The sequence below is a fragment of the Acipenser ruthenus genome, chromosome 17 (assembly GCF_902713425.1).
Source record: "Acipenser ruthenus chromosome 17, fAciRut3.2 maternal haplotype, whole genome shotgun sequence".
NCBI lineage: Eukaryota > Metazoa > Chordata > Actinopteri > Acipenseriformes > Acipenseridae > Acipenser > Acipenser ruthenus.
The window spans coordinates 27509058-27532431 of NC_081205.1; the positions used below are offsets into that span (position 1 = coordinate 27509058).

A 23374-nucleotide genomic window follows, 5' to 3' on the forward strand; every position below is an offset into this window, starting at 1 on the left:
CTGTCAACTTTTGTACTTTAAAAGGAAACAAGAAAATCAGCTCCCCATAAAAAGAAGCTATTTTACTTTCAATTGATCTTTAAGAAAACACAGGTTATGAAACACGTTTTATAACTTAACCATTAGCAGCTAAATGAAACCTGCCTGAGCTGCCTTTGTGACAATCAACCTGACGATATAGATGTCCAAATTCCACTTAACTGTTATAGCAGGTTGTTTAGCATATCAAAATTATAACAATGCTATCCTAGTATAAACTAGGACAATAAACTAACGGATGGCAACTCTGGTAAATTTAACCCACTTAGGAACCTGCCATAAATTAGGATTGTGGGCATTAGTTCTGTGACTTTCGCAAGTTTTGTGGGTTCAATCCCCAGTGGGGACACTGCTGCTGTACCCTTGAGCAAGGTACTTTACCTAGATTGCTCCAGTAAAAACCCAACTGTATAAATGGGTAATTGTATGTAAAAAATAATGTGATATTTTGTAATAATTGTAAGTCGCCTTGGATAAGGGTGTCTGCTAAGAAATAAATAATAATATAATAATAAAAAAAAAAAAAAAAAGCAAAGCTACTTTACCTGGTAGTAGTCCTTTAAGATTACAACTACGCCCTTTAATACTTCTCCCAATAAATTACATTATTGTAAATTAATATCCAAGTCCTCTTGAGAAAAGCATTCAGGACCTCTGATTAAACAATTGCACCAGATCTGACAGAGCTGCACTGTGTGAGAAGCCCCATCCTACAGTGACCACCTAGCTGTCTGCATCTTCCTGTGCCACACCAGCTCAAGTGGCACAGCTCAAAATACCACAGAGTAGTATTACACTGCATATGGTTAAATTTGAAAAAGACCCAAATACAGAACAGCTCAAAACCTGCTTCTGTAGTTTGCACCAGACATTTAAAAATGCAAACTGTAATACATTATGTTATAAAATAAATGCTACAAGCAGAAGATTAACCAATAATTGGATCCAACTTGGACAACCACTTGAAATATGGTGGTCTGCAATGCTGGTAGAATTTTGGGCAGTCAACACTGATACCGAGGGAACTTTTTTTTTTTTTTAAATAATAATAATAATAATAATAATAATAATAATAATAATAAATAATAATAATAATTCTCTGTATTGGTATAAATTAATGATACTTGGGACTTGCACTTAACACTAGCACCGCCATAGCCGCTTTTTGAACGTCTTTTGCAATTCAAATTTAAATATCTCTGCGTTTGTGAATTGCTCGTGCATGTCCGTTCTTAAGTGTTACTAAATATTTGAATTAAATACCCATGCGGTGTTTTAGCTGCAGAATCGTAAAAAATGAATAAGTTATAAGCACTTGCTTCTTCAACCGCCAGACCCGCAGTTTATGCAGCATATTGAAATCAATACAATACAGCCGGCAAATTAGTCTGGGCTTTGTAATAAAATCAAAGTCCTTGTGAAAGAATGTATTTTATACCCCTGTTGAGTGCTGAAACACTAATGAAAGTCATTCTACACATCATATATAATTATTATTATTTATTTTATTAGCAGTTGTCACAAAATACACATTGAATCATAATACAGTGTGATATAGCTATGCTACTTCATTTTGCAGCTAGCCCTGGAGCTACGGCAGAAACATTTTGATAAGGAGACACGAAAGCCATCTGGCAAATGCCCCTCAACCTTCAGCCAGCGTTGCGCCGACTGGCACACAGAAGACAATGCCAGGTTGCTAAATGCAATAAAAACAGAACTTTTGACGTCTGTGCCCTTTGTGAAAAGGCAGTATGTGGCAAATGCACTGGTACAGTTGAAAAGTGTGTTTTCTGCATAGATTTTACTTAGAAAGCTGTAATAGAACTCTGAACAGACAGACAGAGCCCTTGAACTCTGTTTCACTCAAAGCGCTTTCACGTTGCATAAGTTATGTTATATTTTAGTTTTATGCTATTTTAGTTTTACGCCGGTTGTATGTATTCCGAAATCTTGGGAGGTTCTAGTGTTAAAGGAATGATTTCACTGCACTTAAGGAATGATTACTCATTATAATATTTTGCATTTATTCAAATAAAACTGGTTTCAGGAATCCAAGATAAACACTTCACCTACTCAGTTGTTCTGTATTTCAAGAAAACAGAGAACCACTTGGACTTTGTGAGCATCCATAAATGCAGAACATTTTTACCATCCACTCAGTAAGTTTGTATTTGAGATACATGGTGAAAAACAATCAAATAAAAGCAGAAAAATAAATCATGCCACAACATTTGCACAAATGATATGGTGTCTTTTTTTCTAAAGCAAACCTTACCTAAGGTGTCCTTTAAATTCTTTACAATAGAAGCTTTTCTTGCACTGTTCTTCCTTTCCACATAATTTGACGGCACAAAGCCGGTCCTGTTCGTGGAGTTCCGAACTCGCCACCATGACTTGGAGTCGTCAAGCAGCCAAAGTCTCTCATTCTTCTTAATGTCCAGCTCCTGGTCCTGCTGGGCCACGTAGTCAAACTTGGCGATGACCACAACCTCTTCCGTCATCTTCAACGGACCTCAGCACTGTTAGAAAGGAGAGCACAAATCAGCAAACCATCAGCGACAATACAGTGCACACAATTATATAGAACACGGCTGCCAATCATAAGTAATCCCCATTTTTCATGTTCAAAAAATGACACCATGGCCCATGAGTAGATAATGCAAGTATTATTATTTACTACTATAATAATGTAAACCCCTGAAAGAAAGACAACCTTATACTGCAAAATGAATTCAGATTCACATTAATTATGAAACATTCCAACGTAAATGGGTTTTGCATTTCCAGTGCCTGTTTCCTGTGCAGTGTGTTGTGAAAGTACAGTGCAGTCATGCTTGGGGAGAGCTACTGGAATACAACCCTAAAAAGGTTGCCCCAAAAGAAAAGAGCACAAGAGCAGTCAACATTAAAAAGCCGTTTGCTGAAGCAGGTCTACACTGAAATGAAACATTACATCCCTGGCATGGTCAACAGATGGGAGATTTTTGTACACAAGAAGCAGGTGGATTCCAAGACAGGACATTAACTGTTTCTGTCATTAATAATTCACTACAGTCAATACAATATTTAAAACCATGGCAAAAGGAAAATGGAAAGGAAAAAGATGTAGTGAACGGACAAGAACTTGTGTAGCAATTTAAAAATAAACAAAATGCAGGGGAATTACAGGTGAAATGCAAGATTATTGCAACATATAAAGTATTTAACAAACAATAGGACAAGAAGTCTTTCTCTCAAGACTCTTTATATTACTGCAAGTATTTGCTTCTTACTTTTCTTTTGTTTAGGACACTGTTCTTTTGTAATGCAACACAAGATTACAATGTAAACCTCAACAGTAGCACAGCCATCACATTTCTTTCTATTTTAGTCATTAACCAGCACAGAGGAAGATAAATGAGCCTTCCTGTTACTCTGTGTAAAAATGAAGATACAATACCCAGCCACCCAACACAGGAAGCAGGGGAGTTAGGGTTTCCAGTTACTGACACTTACTGCAACATTCATTTTGTACTGGCATTCGTTCAGATCTTTAGTATCCCTTTACAGTACACACACACACACACACACACACACACACACACACACACACTTTATACCAGTTGTTCTCAATTGGGCCTCTTAGTAGATTCCATTCTCATGTCCTTAATTACTTAACTGAACATCTAGATTAAATGCAATTAAAAGATGTGGTAGGAACAAGGCTGTGGGCTGCTCAATTCAACAATAAAAACCAATTAAGTAACAATGTTCTGGACTGAAAAGGATTGAGAGTACCAAGATGTTAGTTTATTTGTAAAACATGCTATAAAAAAGGGACATACAAGATAAAAAAAACAAACTGATAATGTAAAATATTGTACCATATACCAATATGTACCATATTGAGTTTTATGTCAATCTTTTTTTTTTTTTTTTTTCAAGGCTTTCGTTTTTTATGTACTGTATGAAATTATTGTTTTCGGTTACTTTCCAAAATGCTTAGCCGTTTTTTTTCGGTCACAACAGTAGTAACTCAACCGTACTTGAACACTTAAGTTGTACCTTCTTTCCTTTGCTGTCTTCCTCAATTAATTCCTTATGGTCATGGGCACATTCTTCTAGGGTTTTGGGGTTTTTGTGTTTTTAGGAATTTTTTTTTTTTTTACATTTTGCCACAATTTGCAATTCTGTTGTTTTAAATTCCGTGAGCGTGTAAATACTCCCTATCAAACTGTAATATAGCTTTAGATCTTGCAAGCAAGAACAATCCTTTGTTTCTAAATGTAATCTAATTTTAAATCTTCCAAGCTTGAACAACTCCCCCAATAGAAAGGTAGGAGTTTGCTGCCACTCAGTAGTTGGGTGGGTTTAAAGTATTCAAAACTAATTAATGTAGGTTATTTTATGTATTTCACTGGGAAAGGGGTCAAGTCAAAGTGAAATGATTAACCATTTCCAATGTGTTTACTGGCTATACACCAAATTGATTGATTTATTTTTAAAATCGGGGTTTTATCGGTTTGTATCAATTAAAACTGAAAATCAGAAGCCCTACATACAGTATCTACAGCGGCTGTCACCTTATAAGCCCATGTTTATTGTCTTGTCAGAAGCGCAGGACATTCTGCCTAATTAAAGCATTTTAAAAACAGACAAACAGAACTGTGTGAATTAGTTTGCAAATAAAAAAAATAAAAAAATAAATAAAAAATAAATAAATAAATAAATAAAAATAAATAATTAAATAATAACAACAATAATAATAATAATAATAATACGACTTGATTGAGAACATTTGAAGGCTGTTTAACATTCCTCAGTGATTCTCACAAGGCTATGGAAAGCGCAGCTTACTGTATGATATCTTGGTAACGTCTTGTAGTGAAAAGATTGGGTTGTGTCAGCACTCGTATTCTTACATCTGGATACTAAGAGAACGAGAAACCCCTGCAGCACATAGACCTCTGGGTTCTGCACTGCCAATACTACTTTAGTATCAACTCAAAGCCATCCCATGGTAAATGCGGGACACTGCTGGAAACAGCTGAGCCTTTAACCTACAATTCATTTTGCACATTTCCACACAATGCCATAGAAGGTCCTTGGAGTCCATGAAAACACACTTGGCAGCTGGAATGCCTTAATTTATGATGCTTTCTGCTCTCAAGCTTAAATACACAACAGTTTTTCAAACCACAAGGGAATATACTAAACTAAATTGAGAAGCTCGTTTGAACTTCTCTAACCTTTCACACAGCATCGAGGAAACAGGGATATTCACAAACCCAACTGAAGAAGATTTATTTGAATTTTATTTTTTCAATCCTAAAAAAGGCCCTCTACACAATTATGATTTAGCAATTTCACAGCTGATCTTTCCCGCACCCTGAATAAAGGGATAATACAGCCCTACTCAGTAATATGTGAGTGTGCTTGTCGTGTCTGAGCAATACAGTCCGATGTGTACCATTACTAAGCCCAGGGCAGTTTATTCAATGCTGTTATGAAATACCTGGTGTAAATTCAAGAAACCCAACTGTTCTACTGAATTGCTTCATTAAGTTTCAACACATTGCAGCTGTGACTACAGTTCTCAAAAGGGACCACAACTCAACCATATTTGAGATATCCAACCAGTTGTGATGAAACACTAGTGTCGCTAATCCACAAGTGACTTGTTTGCTTTCATTTGAAATGGAAAGTAAAACACTGAAAGCCTCAGAGAGAAGTCAGCCCGTAACAAAAGCTGACATTTGTTTTGACAGAAGCGTCACCCAGGCCACCCTCTCTTTAGTTCACCCCTAGAGCTTACAGTAGACCGAAATCATACCAAATTTTGCCATGCAGGTTGACACAGATGCTAAACTTCACAATTGCTGGTTTTACTTGGTATCAAAATGGCAATGCAAAACAGACTGCTGTGGGAAAAAGAGAGACCAAAAACTGAAGTGGAAAAAGGTTGCAGATTTTGCATGCACAACCTCAAGTTTTATTGGTAATGGTGGATTGTATCTCGCAGCATCATCTCCCAGGGTGGTTGGGTTTACATTGATGGGAAACAAGTTGGTTTTCACTGCTGCTGGCTGAACTGTACTACTCTGAATAAAGATGACATCCCCCAATGCTTTCAAAACTACAATAGCATATTTTATTAATCCTATACTAGGTTTGTACAAATATAAAATACAAACATTTTAGATGGCTTCAAACATCGCATTTGTCACTAGTTCATGTACAGATATCAATTAAGGACCAAATTACTAAACAGTTGGTGAGGTTGTATCTTTCAGATCGAGGTACAGCACAGGTCACACAACTGGAATGTTGGTTTTATATACAGTGCCACACACTTAATGCTACATACTCAATTTGGCAGTACAGGGTTAAAATATTAATAAATAAATAACGCATTTTAATTAAATGCGGTGAACAGGAGTCACACATTTGCACATATGCTCGCATTCTACCTTATTATGCCACTGAAGTTATGACTGGAAATACCAATATTTATCAAAACAATCGCATGCAGATTTGACATGGCTGTCCCAGAAGAGTTTTCAAATTGAACACATTCATCTTCACAATGGAGCACTGCGAAATGTATTCACTGCCAGCTATGACGAACAGGATTCTAGGACACTTTAAAAGGACAGACACTTCAGCATACAGAAATCCAAAGAAAACATTGAATGAATACTTTTCAGAAAATGAAGGGGCATTTTGGGGAAAAACAACACCCACAACACAGGTTTAAAAACAGATGAAATTATCATCTTCTCTGATGTTTATATTTTGTGGATCCCATCCTGTTCAGTCACACTCGCCCAAACTCTGGCTGGTGGTGTCTGTACCACCTTTAATTGCCTGCTATATAGCTAGAAGCAGATTAGCTGTGATATTTCCTGCATTGTTTCCCAAAGGGTCTATGCCATCATCATCTGACCTAGCTGTCATAAACAATTTGGATCAAGACACACACTGGATTTCTGGGCTGGTTGTGTATCACTGTGTGACTGGCACGGCCGAGAAACCCTTCAATGTTGAATGCAGCTTGCTTGGATTTTTTACCGAGAACACTGAAATCATTTCAGTGTTCCTCTGCCACTGAACAGAACGAATGTGGACATTCTCTCTTTGAATTGAAAGGAAAGAACACGAGTGGGCAGTTTGCGTTGTCAGCAACAAACCAAAATTCTGCAATCAAACTAGCATAGTCTGGGTTTCATCCATGCAAAGGCCCACTCCTGGTCAGCAGAAGGTCATACTCTTGACAGTAAAGGATTTCCCCAGAGTATGTGCATTATGCACTGTTGCTCAAGATCTGGAGACTTGTTGCGACACACAGTTCTGATTTAGAGAGACCGTATACAAACACAGAGAACAACATTAAATATCTATTTAAAAACAGGACTTTCAACTTTCTGAGCACTATGGCCATAGCAAAATATTTATAATAAAATCACTATAGTGCTTGAAAATTACATATCAGACACCGACTTGCTAATATGTGATTCACAGCATTATTGCAGAACAAAAATATCTTTGCCAAAATACTGACTAATTTGCTAGGTCATGAAGGAAAAAACTAAAATGAAAGCAAGCAACTTCACGGCTTCCAAGGTGTTATCGTGAAATTTAAGCATTGTCATCGCCCGCTATCCATGTGACCAATGAGCTTCATTCATCTGTGTACATTACTTCCCATAGCCCTCTACAACTCTATGAAGTTTATAGGTTTCTATATGTGTTCCATAATAACCATGACCCTATCTGCACTCTCAAAGGAGTTATAAGCAAGTTTTGTATTTGACCTTTAGGAGAGGTCAGAGGTCATGAGCAATAGCATTTTTTGATATAGCATATATGGGTTCCTATGTGTGTTCCATAGTAACCACGACTATCACCACTCTAAGGAGATATAATGACAGTTTTGCATTTTACAGACGTTTGAAAATGTGGCTCAAAAAATCTAATATGGCCACCAAACCATGTGACCTATCAACTCCATTCTTTTGTTGACAATAACTCCCATAGGCCTCTACTTTTCTTACAAAGTTTCATCACGCTACCACATTCTACCATAAATAAATACTGCAATACAAATATGTGCAAATTGACCATAGCTGAAATTTGATTGGCTTGCGGCGGCCATGTTTTTTTTTTTTAGTGACTTGCCTTGAACAAACTTGATAGACAACCTTGCCAAGGTTTTGTATGCAAAGTTTCGCTTCAAATCGGCATAACGGTTTCAGAGAAGATGACGTTAGACAATTTTTGACAAACCCAATATGGCCGCCGAAACATGTGACCAATCGACTTCTCTTGAACAAATCTAAATCTAGGGCAAAGGGTAGTCTGTGCCCCAAGTTTCACATCTCTACCATAAGCGGTTTTGGAGAAGAAGATTAATTTTTAACTGTCCAAAATTCTTGAAAAATCCAATATAGCCACCAAACCACATTCACTTTCACTCTGACACAACTTCCAATGCCTCTACCACCATACCATGTTTCGTGACTTTTCGTGCTATGGTGTTGATTTTCAGAGCCATTAAAAAAAAAAAAAAAAGTGAGGAAGAAAAAAAAATGTCTTCCCAGCCAAGTTGATTTGACTTAATTGGCAGAGCTGGTACTCAAATTTAAATTATACTGAAAAAAGGCCAGTTATGCGTGCCTGTTTTGGCTGGCATGGCATTTTTAGTTTGCAGTCTGTTATTTGGATTTAGGAACTTGGCTGCCTACCTAAGGTGACAATATAGCAAATAACAGATACAGTACAACATCAAGAAACCAGACTAAAAGAGGGATAAGCAAGCCGTCTTGTTAACTGAATTTCATGAGAATTAACCTCACACCCTGACTGTACTGAAAATACACCATATTGCAAACCAAACTTGTTAACATGTACTATAACTTAAGCAGAATACAAATAAGAAGTACCGGTAATCATTTGAATTTCACTCTTTCAAGAATAAACAGTGGTGTTACATTTCACATGAAATAATTAAGAAAGTAACTGTCCGCTTTAACACTAGAACTGCCAGATTTTCGAACTACCTAGAACCGTCACGTGGGTCACTTTGACCTATACATTTTTAAACTGCTTTGTTATGAAAATGAAAGACATACTAAATCAGATACAACTGAAAAGTTTTATTCATGAACATCATATCTAACATTTGCATTGCAGAAACACTATTTAAATGGGAAATGAAACATAAGGCTTTTTTTTAAATGAGCGAATATACAGCACGACTACAAAACAGTGAAAAAATATAATACAAATTTCAAAAGAAATGGGTATGTACATATACCCGTGTACAGGTGTAAACGGATACATGTACACACAACTACAAAATCGAAATCATTGTTTCTAATACTACATAAAAATAAAATATAACACTACTTCCAATATGATGGCTGCATTGTACTCTATGGAGGAGCGTACGTATCTGCCAGCTGACTATGCCTGCATTCAGGAGCTGTGTAGTAAACACAGATGCAGTTCCATTGAACACTATTGTGTAAACACTTGTAAACTGGTACATACAAACCTGTAAAACTAAAACGTTGTTTTTTTCTAAATGCAATATAAAGAAAGAATATATAAAATAGGTTTCATATTAGGCACATAAGTTGTTATCCTACCTGTCATTTCAGTTTGCTGTATGCATCTGAGTGCAGCTTGCCGTATTCCAATCCGACTACTTTCAAGATTAAATACTTCCTTCTGATATATTCCCAGTTGCATTTGTGGAACAAAACAAAGGATTGTTGTCTCCAGGTACATTGAAAAATACGCAACTAGGCTTTCACTGAGCATCTAGACAAATCCACAATCATAGCAATCTGTCTCGTAGTCAGTCTACAAACAAAGGCTTGAAATAAAAAGAAAATTAAAAAAAACGTGTGCTAGGAGGAGGAAGCATGTCTTGTTTGCTGCATTTACAAAAATAATAGAATATCTTACGTTATATTAAAAGAAAAAAAAAAAAAAACCCTGACATGTATTGTAATGCATGGGTCACATTAACCCACGTGGCTGTTCTAGGTAGAACTGTTTAAACGTTTATAATTTTCTGGCTATCAAACGCCGTCAGGATATTTAGTTCATATATTTTAAAAAAAGTCAAAAACGGACACACATCCGATTTACAACAGAAGAGTAATTAACATTTTAAATGCAAAAGGGGTCAAACTGACCCGCATGGCGGTTCTAGTGTTAAACAAAACCCTGCCAGTTATGAACCTTTCTAGCCTGCAAACCCAAAATGATTATGATGAACGGACAATCTGGATAACAGGCCTCCAGGTGATCGATCCTGTACTGTACTTCAAAGTTTAGTTTTTGTTGTTTTCAATAACAGAATCCATAGGGCTTAAGCAAAATCATTAGTGTTGTATTTATCAGAAACCTCAGACAAAATGAGCACTCCAACCAAATGACTCATGTCTGACATTTGCCAATGCAACTGGACAAACTCAGTGGCTCGCCCCCTAATCTCCCGACCATGTTGTGGCACAAAGCCAAGCAGGGACAGCACGAGCAAACGTAACACTTAAAATCAGCCTTGGAAGCACAGTGGTTTTTAAAGAGACAGTGAGTAGGTACTACACCATCTCAAAAAAATACAACCTCACAGACTAGCAAATCTCAAATCTAAGTTTCTGCCACTTACACAAACATTATCTTCAGACTATTCGGGAAAGGCGAAACGTCTGTCTCGAAGTCTGTCATCCATTTAAAGTGAATGTAAAACAAAAGAGAGATTGATAACTGCATTCGATGATATGTAGACTTTCTACGGAACAAAATCACTGCCTTGAGATGACATCAGTATCCAGCATTGTAGGAGTCACAGGATAACAATTACATTCCAGAGGTGAACAGAGGAAGCTGGATGAATCCCCCCTCAGGGTACTTCACTGACTAACACAGACATCAAGCAGCTAGATTTGTACAAGTAGTAAATGTGAAATGTGCTGTACATCATTTTAGATGTATACTGTGGTTTGTTTGTATTGCTCTGAACTGTGATTGATGGGCATAGTTAAATGAGCCTCAATTATATAAATGAATCAAAAGGGATTGCCACCACTACTACATTAAACCAACAAGGGGGGGGGGGGGTACATACTGTTGATCACGGACATTACGAGAGCAGAAACACATTTGATAGGATTATGTTTGTCTCAAAAGCAGTCTTTGCAATGATTACAGAATGTTATAATCTCACCTGTGCCACATCAAAGCTGTCCACTTCAAAAGGTGTGTTGCTCAATGCTGACCTAAAAAGAAAAGTACTATAGATTATGTTATGTAAACAATGCACATGGATATTAAAATCACTAGCATTTTGAAAGACAGAATCTGGAGTCTAAGAATGCTGCACAAATAGGTTGAAATCGGAACACAATTTAGGTGTCCTCTTGCTTATTTTTTTTTATTTTTTTAAGGTATACACTTTGTGGGATCAGTTCAACTAAGACAAATCTATAAAACGGCTTGCTCTCTCAAAGGGTGCAACACGCATGTACCTTAAGTGGTTTACCACACTATCAGCGCCTGTAGAATTCTTGGATACTTAACATACTGAACCACCAGCAGAGCTTTACAAGACCAGATTACATGATTTTCTGACACTATTTTTTCAGTTACATATTTAGTAAAATACTACTTTTTAGAATAAATAATATGGTTAAAAGATTTATTTTAAAACATTTACAGATTTTGAGAACATAATTTCTCTTTAACCATAAGCTACAGCAAAAAAAAAAACACCCAACCACAACAGTACTTCCCGTAATTTTTGTATTTATAAAAGGCACGGGGAATATCCACGTTTTGCTGTTTTATGGTTGTTTTAAAATTTGTCACATTAACAAATTGAAAAAGAGAACATTTAAAAAAAATCACCCTAATTTGGGGACTTTCTGCATCTGTTATGAAATAGATTCATGTGATTCAAGTTCTCCCAACTGATATTTGATTTCCTTTTTCCTGACTGTGGTTAATTAGACAGGGCAGTAAAACATATTAGAAACCAAGTCAAGTATACAAATGTTTTGTCCAATGCTGTTTTCAAAACCTGAACTGCACTCTGAACTTATGTAAACAAAAATACTACAAGAACTAGGCAAGTGTTTATGATTATGATTCACCAGAAATCTGTAGGTTTTCCGGTAGAAGTTGATTGATGTATTGCTCAGACTATTGATAAGTTAAATATAGTGCTCCCTCGCTAGAACACGGGTCTCAGGGGACGTGCAATATGAGCATTATAAACAGGGCAGGTGGTGGGGGGGGCGCCTCGGGACACAACACACATCTGACTAAAATACAAAATAAAAATAAAATTAACTCCCTCTCATATAAATGTATAGTGAAGCAAAAATGTAACTTTCCGTGAATTAACAAAAAAAAAAAAAAGGTAACATTCCCACTCATTATTTTAATTAGCAGTTTTTAAACTATAAACAGCCTGGCTAAACGGCGGTCGGGAGTTCAGTTCGAAGCGACAGACAAGCAAACCAAGTGCGAGAAGGAGAGCCGGTCAGGAGAGGGGAAGAGGGAATGGGCTCGCCCCAGGTTCGGCTGCCGGAGCGGGGCTGAAGCGAAGCTAAAGCATCTCATCTCCCGGAGAAAGCCGCAGGTCCTCTCACAGTAATACAAAGTAAATACATTAGGAAAGAAACACGAAATAGGCCTAATATATATTTAGTTATAAAACGAATGCTGAATAAGATGTCTGTTTTATAAAGTGCCAGCGCAGCTTTTCTTCAGTTCAGATACTGTATCAAAAGGGAGAGACAGAAGCGGAAGTTAGACTGAGAAGTTGTTTAAGGTTTGAACAACAACAGTATTATAATTTACTGTAGAAATAATGCATGAATCACTAGCATAGGGAATTGGGAGACCTGCTGTAGGAGCGTTATATCCGAGGCGCGTTATAATCGACAGCCTTATAGCGAGGGAGCACTGTACACTTAATTCAGGGGAGTTCTGAAACCCAGGAGTGGGTGTAGGAGAAGTGCACGTTTCTATCCTTACTGCCAAAAAAAAAATAATCCTGTTAAGTCCTTGGTAAGTAAACTGTGTCTGCATTCTGTATTTGTAAAAAAAATAATGCATTACAATTTTGATCACACACCAAGCCCTCCTCTAATACAGTAAATACTAAACTAAAGCAAAAAATGAGACCATGGGCACATACCACATGCAATATAGTCACCATCAGATTTCTGAAAGGGGAAGTCATACACTTCATTTACTGTACTAATTAAAATGCATACTGATGAGGAATGGGTCAAACTGTAAAATTGTTCTTATGACAATGATGATACTCGTATAACTCGTAAAACGCCAGTGAATTATCCCTGGAGATAAACTCAATAAAAGCTATCCAACTTAATTCTGTGGTCAAAGGAAACCCTAAACCCACAGTTACCGAGTTCCGTTTTACTTTGACATTCTTTAATAATGCACAGCTGCAAATTGGTTGACAGTAAATAACGTATGCAATTATACGAGTCAGGAATACGGATCTACTAAAAAGTGAGCTCAGCACTTATTTTCAGAATTCTGAAATGCTTCTACACCTTGGAAGAATACAGCAGACCCAGTTGTAAAGCTGAATGACCTTGGCCAATGGTGCAATTTAGTTAACAGAGTAATTTGATAAACATGTTTTAGCCCTGTCATAATCCCTTTCTGCTATCCGCAAACACTTGGAGTTTATTAAAAAACAAGAACAAAATGTTTGTGCAGCTCAATGATTTAAGGGAGATGTAGAGTAAGACATCTGGGACCAATTCCACATCAGTGAAGTGTTTTACCCATCAGCATTTTGGAAGAGAGAAATCAGCTGGTGTGAATGCTTTAGAAACTGTTAATGATGGTGTGAAGGCAGGCCACAGAGATTCTGTATACAGTTCACTGTTTGCTTTCCTTACCTATGAATGACAAAGTGTGTAACTTCTCACACATGAGCATCTGCTTATCACTTTAATAGAAACAGAATAATTAACGTTTGCAATTGTATACCTTGGTAATGCCTTTAACCACTGAGAGACGTTTGCATATTAACAACAACATGCAGCGAGTCTGGTTCTGTCGAGTCACGGCCAACAGTAAAGCAGTACTGGAAATGATATAATTTATCCACACCCACACCAATAACCCTCGGTCAGCATTAAACAATTTTGCACAGGCCAAAAATGTTATAACTTACTGCAAATTTTTCCATGTTGCACATGGAAGGAAAGAGTTTATGGATTTGTATTTACCAGTAATGACTGTAGAAAGCTGCCATATTTCTCGAACAGTTAAACAAGTACTGACCTTCCACCCTTTATTTCCATGCTTCGCTTCCAATCTTCCAGCATAACATTCCATTTTTGAAGAAATATTTTATAGCTCCAGGCCCCACACTGAATGGGAATACACATATCTGGGGGGGTTTAAATACATCTTCAGAGATTCTACAGTTTGTTATCAGGAGGCACCCTTCATCATTCAGTTTCCAAGTTGGACTATCCACAGGGAGTTCTCCAGTACCCTCTAATTAAAAACAGACCACTGGGAGGTACAGGAGCAAAAGGACTTGCATACTATACAATCACACAATTTGTGTCTTTCAAAACAAAGGCAACACGCGTCTACGATTTGATTCCCAGAAAACAGCCAAATTAACATGTCAACCTAAATTCTCTTTTCAAAACATACAGTAACACATTGAAGATTACAGCATCAAGAACATAAAATATGCCAACAGCTGCAATAATATTATTGGTACTGAAAATGTACCGAGCATCAAAAAAAACATATCACTTATACTTGAGCATCAAAAGAAACATTTATATTTGGATAAAATTCACTAGATGTGATCGAAAAATGACAAACTTTGTTTTAGAACAGGTGCAGTGACTTTTTATTGTGCTGATTAGCAATTGACATCATGAATATCTTGGGCAGGTGTCGTGACTCTTGGCCTCCCAGTTCGTGGACTGTCATTGACAGAGTGTGTCTGGTTATAAAATTGCTGGCTGTGAGCACCCAAGACTGTGAGCCACAGTACGCTGCCCTAGTCCAGCCTCCAACATGCCGATTGCACGAAGGCGCTGCTCTCTTGACAGACGTGGCATATTGTTTTTTTCTGTGATTTTCTTGATTGCTTTTATTCAAGCTTGCAATTCAACAGCTGAAATCACTCCATATTCAGTGTCCAATCAGCTGTCTCACTAATTAAGTGATTAAGTGCATATGTTTCAGTCATAGTCACTCAAGCACGTCATGATCAAGGATGAATGATCGAGTGATTAAAAAGAAACCAAACATTTCGTCAATGTCCATCAATTTATATACCTTATTTCTTTTTTGAAAATAAAATGTGTTATAATAGTGATAAGTTTCTTTTGATGCTCGGTATTGAACAGGGATCCATTCATCATCCGTCATCCAAAAAAGTAGTATAAACTTAATGATCAGTAAATGCTGATGGAAGTTAAAATGTTTGCTGATTATTACGTTTCTACTAGATCTATAATAATGTTGCGCAATACATCATAAAAAAATTAAAACACATATGACATTACACAGCACAGTTGTCATAGCATCAGAAACCATACGACCAATATTTATCTTTTCAAACACTCGCTCCTGTAATAAATATATTTAAAAGTTGGGAAGCAAGCAATGAGATACCGAAAATACTTTACAATAATGACCTTCTACTCTGTGTATGAAGCCAGAAATTCCATCACATTGATGTACTGCCCCTCTTTTCTGACTGTTCAGTCCTGACCGCTCTTGCCCTGTCACGCTTCTTTCTCTGATATGTGTCTCCAGGTTAGGCCATTGTTTCTTTACTTCCTCGCCTACAATTGAAATAAAAAGTATATGCTTATGTATGCTATCAGTTCATAATTTCATGTTTTATAATACATATCATTCATGCCCAAGTCCGCGGCAATGTCTTTCCACAAGTTTTTTTTTTTTTTTTCAAAGTCTTTGTAATCTTTGTTGGATTTATCATCAAGTAATTTTTTGTTTGTCGACAGACACAATTAGATTTTCCATTTTGTTCAGGGAACTGCAATAATCCAAGTGTCTTCCCAGTCGTTTTCCTTGGTCAATGTAATTAACGCACATCAAATCGGATCAAAACGAACTTGTTTCGATTCCAAAATTGACACATCACCGTCATACGACAATTCCGGACTCAGTGTGCAAGGTGCAATAGGGAATGCACAGGATCGTTTTTTTCTTCTTAGACGCATGTGAAAATCAGATGCGTGATCGGATCCAGTGTGCAATCGCCTTAAGACAGCAAGTGTGGAACACAAAGCTGCTGCTTGCATGCTCAGTGCTGGTGCTATACAATTATTCTTTAGGGGTGAAGTTCCTTCCCGAGCCTAGAGTAGTGGATTTGTGAGATCGTTGGTAATTACTGATTGTTATTCTTCTTCTTCTTAATATCTTATATCACCATAAACTGAACAACCTCGGTCTATTAGACATGAACACTGTACAGGTTTCCAGATGGTTTCAAAGAGCTTTCTTCACTTATTTAATAATCAAATTAGAAGATATTACTCAATTAAAATCTGTTACCCACACCCTGTGTAGAAGACACTCCCAAATAAATTGCTGGCATCACTTAAAGGGCAGCAGTGTGGAGTAGTGGTTAGGGCTCTGGACTCTTGACCGGAGGGTTGTGGGTTCAATCCCCAGTGGGGGACACTGCTGTTGTACCCTTGAGCAAGGTACTTTACCTAGATTGCTCCAGTAAAAACCCAACTGTATAAATGGGTAATTGTATGTAAAATAATGTTATATCTGTATAATGTGAAATAATGTATAATGTGATATCTTGTAACAATTGTAAGTCGCCCTGGATAAGGGCGTCTGCTAAGAAATAAATAATAATAATAATAATAATAAACAGGTTTGCTTGTACAGTAACACCACAGGAAAGCACTGGGCTTATGCATGCAAGTGTGCTGCACTGTTAGAATCTAAAGTAGTGCTGGGACAAATATTCTAACAAATATTTTTGGCATGTATTTGGATACAAAAATCAGATGTTTGTATTCGCTACAAATGAAAAAGACCTGCACTTACCGTCTCAACTGAATTTGAGTGACAGTTTCATAAAATGGCAAATAAAAAAAGAGCTCCATGTGATATGTGAGATTAATAAAAAACAAACAAACACAGAATCAACGCAGCAGCTCTTGAACCTCCATTTAAAAGTTTTACTGCAAAAAGTAAATAAAACCAGTTTATGCGCGCACACGCATAGTGATCTCTATGGAAAGCCACCTGGGACAAAAATACATTGTGCTGTTTTAGAGTGAGCCAGAATCTCATGGGACAGAAAAAAGGCAAGCACGTCATTCTTAAACGCCTCGCTTAAACAGTACCCAACTTCCAGAAAAAGTGGCCACTGTTTACTGTGAAGAAACGGCAATGGCATGGAAAGAAATAATAAATAAAATGCGTTGTCAACTTTATGTACTATTTATTTCAGGAATAAACTAAACAACGTTTAACTTGAACTGCCATTTGGCATGCTTTGTTTTGTAGTTTATTCACTATTTCTATTTTAATGCGTTACATATGGTAAGGTCTTGCTGTAAAATAAAGGCGCACACACAGGGGCACGGCCACGCCCCCTGCTCCTGCTGCTATGCTGACTCTGCCTGCGTTCAGAGCAATATAATGGCTTTTATTACTTTTTGAAAAACAAACAAATATCCCAACGAATATTTAAATTATGAGTGAATATCCGAACATGAAAATCCCGTGTTCGTCCCAGCACTAATCTAAAATCAAATCTAAGGCAGGGGCTATCAACTGGAGGGTCATTCCACTCCAGATCTAATAGGTATCACTGGAATATCAGGAGGGAGGAGCCTGTGTCTACAGCTAAAACTACCTTTGGGATTCTTGGCAATGTCAACTGCCTGCTTTCTGAGAACGCACAGTGCATACAGTAGTAGGCTACACTGTGGAAGAACGTAAAAAGCAACATAAGCCATTAAACAGAATCACATTATTTTTATACTAAAATCATTAACTTACTCCTATATAACATTTCACACAAACCAAACTGTTGTTTTTTTTTTAAAGATCATAAAATGAGGGTAGAACAACATATTCCATAGTGGTCTGTTCTGTCAGTCTTTATCCCACTATCGCAGAGACTGTATACAACACATTTGCAACTGATTTTTTTTTTTTCTCCTATTTTTGGCTCTGCAAGAGACAGTACGTTGTAGCTTTTAAAAACATAACCCCCCCCCACCCCTCCCCCCAAGGGAAAACGGACACTACTGTAGTAAAACAATCTTTCTCCAAAATTCAGAGATTTTCCCATGAACTTAAAATACAGCCTTCTTTATTTCAAACGTAGAATTTCCTTTCAAAGCAGTCTCTTTGTATGCATTTATAGTCAATAAACATGGCAGAGACAGAAACTAAACTAGTTAATTTGTGCTGTTAAAAGCTTGGCTTGATAATTTACACTGCAACTGCTACAATATGCAGCAAGAAAACCAACATCACTGTGCATTGCTAACCACACAGACTGCACCTGTAGAGAATTTGGACACCTGTCAAGCAATGTCTAAATGTTTTACCATCTGCCTGTAGAATATGAACTGACGTGAAGGGTACAATTATAAAAACTGTCCCAGAAACCTCTTCTGATGACATTTAAGCATGTCACTTTGAAATAAATGAAGATATTGAATGCCAAATGCTGTTGGCTGCTAAAACCACATCCGAAATAAAACTTTTTCTGCACACCCACCCAATTGTTACAGGAAAAAACTTCATTACCTATATTAACATGTAAAAGATAAGCCTTGGTTTAATCAAGGTATGTACATGTTTTAATTATTAGAAAGAATTAAACAAATGCTCAAGCACAAACTGTGACAAAGTTGTGGTCAACAGTTTAATGTATACGTCGTCAACGTATGTATATTTCCACACACTGGGGTATGCAAACTCTCTCTCTCTCCTGTATATGGAGGCATTTCTCCGTTCCAATCAAGTTATTTTGTAGTGGAGTTGCAAGTATAATTGCACACAGAACATACGGGAAAACTAAACAGCTTTACTCCATGCTGTTTTACAAAGACAAAACGATCAAGTGTTACATCTAAATGCTCTTGGCTTAAACACACACTCATAAAACAAAACAAATAACTGGGAAGAAAAGTGTATACAAAAAAGCAAAAACCTTAAAGCTATATTGCTGTAATTTTGAAAAAAAAAAAAAAAGTAAATGTATGTATGTATGTGTGTATGTATATATATATATATATATATATATATATATATATATACATATATATACATACATATATATATACATATATATATATATATATATATATATACACACACACACACACACACACACACACACACACACAGCCGCCACATTTTTCCAATAGTTAAATCAGCTTACTGTCATCGGCGCCAGTTCTGCTCTGTTGCATTTGAATCACAGACAACTGCGCATGTGTTTATTCATATAACGTGCCTATTAAGGGAGTTTTTTGGGTTTAACCCGAATGCAGAAAAAAGCATTCCGGGGGGGGGGGGGAAATCGGGTTAAATCCGGAAATGAGACGACCTAGTAGTAGTACTAGTAGTAGTAGTGCTTACTTTAAAGTGTAGTAGGAAAAGCGCCTTGAAGACTGTACCTTATCTTCATCTAACCGTGATCTGTGCATTAACTGGCTATCAGCAACAAACCCAGTCCATGACATTATCAAGAATCCTTCACACGTTTGAATTTAATGCATTTCCATTTGAAAGCAGGTCCACAAGACAGTACAGAACAAATGTGTTCTCCTTATGACACACTGAACAAGAAAAAAAAAATTCAAGTCGGTGGTTTCCTTGACAACCTCTCACCATGCCAGAACAATATAAAAACTGATCTTATCTCACCGTGCGGAGGGCAATTTCCTTTTACACATGCAATACAAAGTTATAGTGCTTGAATAATTCTTGTCATTTCTATACACTAAAAAGATTAGCGTCCACGTCTGTACTAAAATTCAGTATATAAACACCATACCTAAATGTCAATAGAGATATACTCCTCCCTAAAGAATCACACACCAAACCTGAATGGGTGTTGAGTTAGTCCAATACACCAAATACCTGTGTTCAGAATAGAAACAAGGCATTTATCATGTTAATGGCCTTTTGTTTTGATCAATACCGACTAGCAGCCGCCTTTAATTACAATAGCAGTTAAAATCGCAGTCAGCAGCATCTCTCCACTCCCCTCCCCCACCCCAAACAGTGCAGGTTTAGCACTTATGGTCGCTATGGAAACTGCCTTAACTAGGGAATTCGATCACTACCATCGCAAGATCACAAGTCCAGTATCAGCATTTTTGTTATTCACATGAAATCTGGATTACCCAAAAAACCACAACCTCTTAGTAACCGAATATACAGGATATTAGGATGGTAGAGATGTCTTTTTTTTGAGTGAGGAAGAACTCTTATTGCCTACGAGTGTAACCTTATTGAAATATCTTTTTACAATATTACATTTTCAAAACAGATACACTATTACATCGACTGTCTATTACATGCTCGTACAACGGAGATATAAGGAAAATAACCACACAATCACAGATCTCTATGCATTACCAAATGGCAACTGCAGTGTAACTAGAGTAGTTCATGTATCTGTATTTTGAGGTGTATCCAAGAAAAATGTGTAAAAACTGACCATTTTGTAAAAAGTGTCTCTCTGGCTCACAGCATAGAACAGTGTTAAAGCAGGGAGTGAAAGTCCCATAACACAGCGAGACAGTGCAGTGGGAATTAAAGAAAATGGTTTCAATATGAAGGTCACTTACTCACTGGTCTCAGGACAATAGCAACCCCCAGCCGGTCATTCCTGCTCCATGTGACCCTGACCCAATCTGTGTGAATTGAAACATCCTTATCCTCCTCTGGAATTTCCTTAAAGCAGCCATCTATCTTTTGCTTTCTTTTTAAATGCCAGCACAAGCCACACCAACACAGATGCTGAAGCTGAAGCAATGGAAGGTCATGGGATAAATGCAGCCTACATGCAGTTCAAGGCTCATCTGTTCAAAAGGAAGTGAGATTCTCATATATAAAGCCTTTGCAGGAATGCTGGATTTACATATCTGTTGTTCTTGGATTAATTAAATTCAGGAGACTATTGGTTCAGGAGACTTTGCTGTTTTTTCGGTGTCAACAATACCTGGACTGAATGGGACCCAGAAACACACAGCAATGTAACAGATAATTTAGATCACTTTATTTGTAGGTACTAGTGAATCCCCTAATCAATTGAGAATACGTGGATAAAAAAAAAATATATATATATGAATGTTCAATGGCACTTAGTAGAGCCCACACGTTTTAATCTCTGTGACATACTTTGTCTAATACTGAAAAATGCTTTACGAGAAAGGGGCTTCCCCCGGATTCTCCTCTCCAAAGCTTAGAGTACACAGCAACCAGAATGACTGTTAGATAGATCATTAAGTAACTCCAGCAACAACTGTCAGCCATGCTAGACCTCCAGGGGGTTTTCTGATATACACCACCATCCCCTAGGGTCTAGGCAGAGACTGCAATGGCAACTCATTTCAGAACATCGCTACTTACTTTTTAAGTACATTAAAAATAAAGGCTGTAAATACTACTACTGGTAATGTTAACCAAAACATGAGACACTATAGACAATAAAAGTCAGAAGACCCTACTGTCTGATGTACAGTTTATGACTGGAAATCCAATCTTAATCCAGACATTCAGGACACAGTGTGGTGCTTTTGACCTTTTTAAAATACAAATAAAAGGTATTTTGTGGCAGGTTTTTACGTGCTATTTTGCTTGCTAGTTCTTATTAAGGCCCATTTGAAAATCATGCTGATCATGTTCATTTTCGTTCTTTGCAGAGCTAACAGCTGTAGCCCTTAACATTTTATAGGTTAAACTACTACTAAATTTAAGGAATTGTACAAGTATAAAAGCAGAATCTTTAACCTTTCCTTTTTTAGGCCCAAATAACATTCATCATGTTGGCATATTAATATTGTTCTGTGTAGATTAGCACTGCGGCATTTTAGACAGCACTGAAGCAGCTGTGAAACTTTAAGAAACTTCCCTGATCTTTGAGCTAATAGGATAATAAGAGTCTTTGATTTCTTTACCATGGAATTCTAAAATTACAGGCTTCACGCAAGAGAAGAGCAATGCTAACTGCACCGATTATCTTGCACATATATGCCATGTGATGTTAGATCCTACGCATTTGTTTATAAACTTTTGGTAGGAAAGATGCCTGTGTGCTTGTGTGTGGTGTGGATTAGGATCTCGGGTAAGTGGGTTAAGGTTTTTAACACGGAATTGTCTGTTGGCTAAAGACTGTTCACTCAGTCTAGGAATGATTTCTGTTGATCAAATCAAAGAGTTCACATTTTTATTTCCTATTCTAAAATAACCACACAAGGGCTTGAAGACTACAGCAACAATACAGTAGTAAAGCATAAATTATTTTTAGCTAGATTCTTACAATGCCTAAAAACAATAGAAAATAATTTTTTCATCCTGCTGGCAGTTCTGGAGTGCAGATGCGTAGGTTTTCTTCTGGAAAGTTGTTTTGGATTTCCCCTTCCCTCCTTCAGTACTGTAATTGTGGCAGAAAACACCTGTGTATCGGTCTAGTCAAAATACCCAATAATCTTTCCAGTCAGACAGACACACATCACGCAGAGTGAAAGGAGTTCAGTTGATGCACTGGGATTTTCAGAATAAGGTTCCCCTGCCAGACATTTTCACTGCCACCTTTTCAAATGTTACGGTTCAAGATTAAAATAGGCCTGCTGACACTATCTTCTGTAGCTTTATTTTAGGAATGGCTTCCAAACAGGAGGATGAACCCCCAGTGTGCGCTTTAAATACAGATGTGCTGCAGCTTGTTTGGTATGGGGCAGCTCAGACAATGCTGGCAGATAATGACATCATGATATAAGAATGCTAAAAAAGAAACACAAAACACAGACATTTCTTTCAAGGGAAGTGGGTCAAATATTTAAACAAGAAGCACCAAAAAAGAAATGTCAATGCAGAGCTCTTGTTCCTCGACTTGCCTGTGAAGGTAATCCATTTTATTTTATTTTTTTCACCAAACAAAACTTTGATGCACTATTTGAAATATATAAAAAGAAATCAGTGAAAAGATTAACATGGTGGAATCCACCATCATATTTTAATTTACACAAAACATACAAACAGGTAATGTATATGGATGTTCATCCTCTTGCTTACACCA

General features: G+C 37.1%; 1 protein-coding gene across 2 annotated transcripts in view; it reads right to left on the reverse strand.

Moving 5' to 3' along the window:
- LOC117423584 (cytoplasmic protein NCK1-like) overlaps positions 1-23374 on the reverse strand; it is a 53888-nt gene that overhangs the window by 22432 nt on the left and 8082 nt on the right. The window contains exons 2-3 of one of the 2 annotated variants that reach the window (XM_034039628.3): positions 11261-11312; positions 2318-2561 (exon numbers count right to left, since the gene is read on the reverse strand). In XM_034039628.3, coding sequence (XP_033895519.1) covers positions 2318-2543 — 226 coding nt within the window. In that variant the 5' untranslated portion in view covers positions 2544-2561; positions 11261-11312. The remainder of the gene's footprint in view (positions 1-2317; positions 2562-11260; positions 11313-23374) is intronic. The other variant, XM_058990281.1, reaches the window with a different exon arrangement.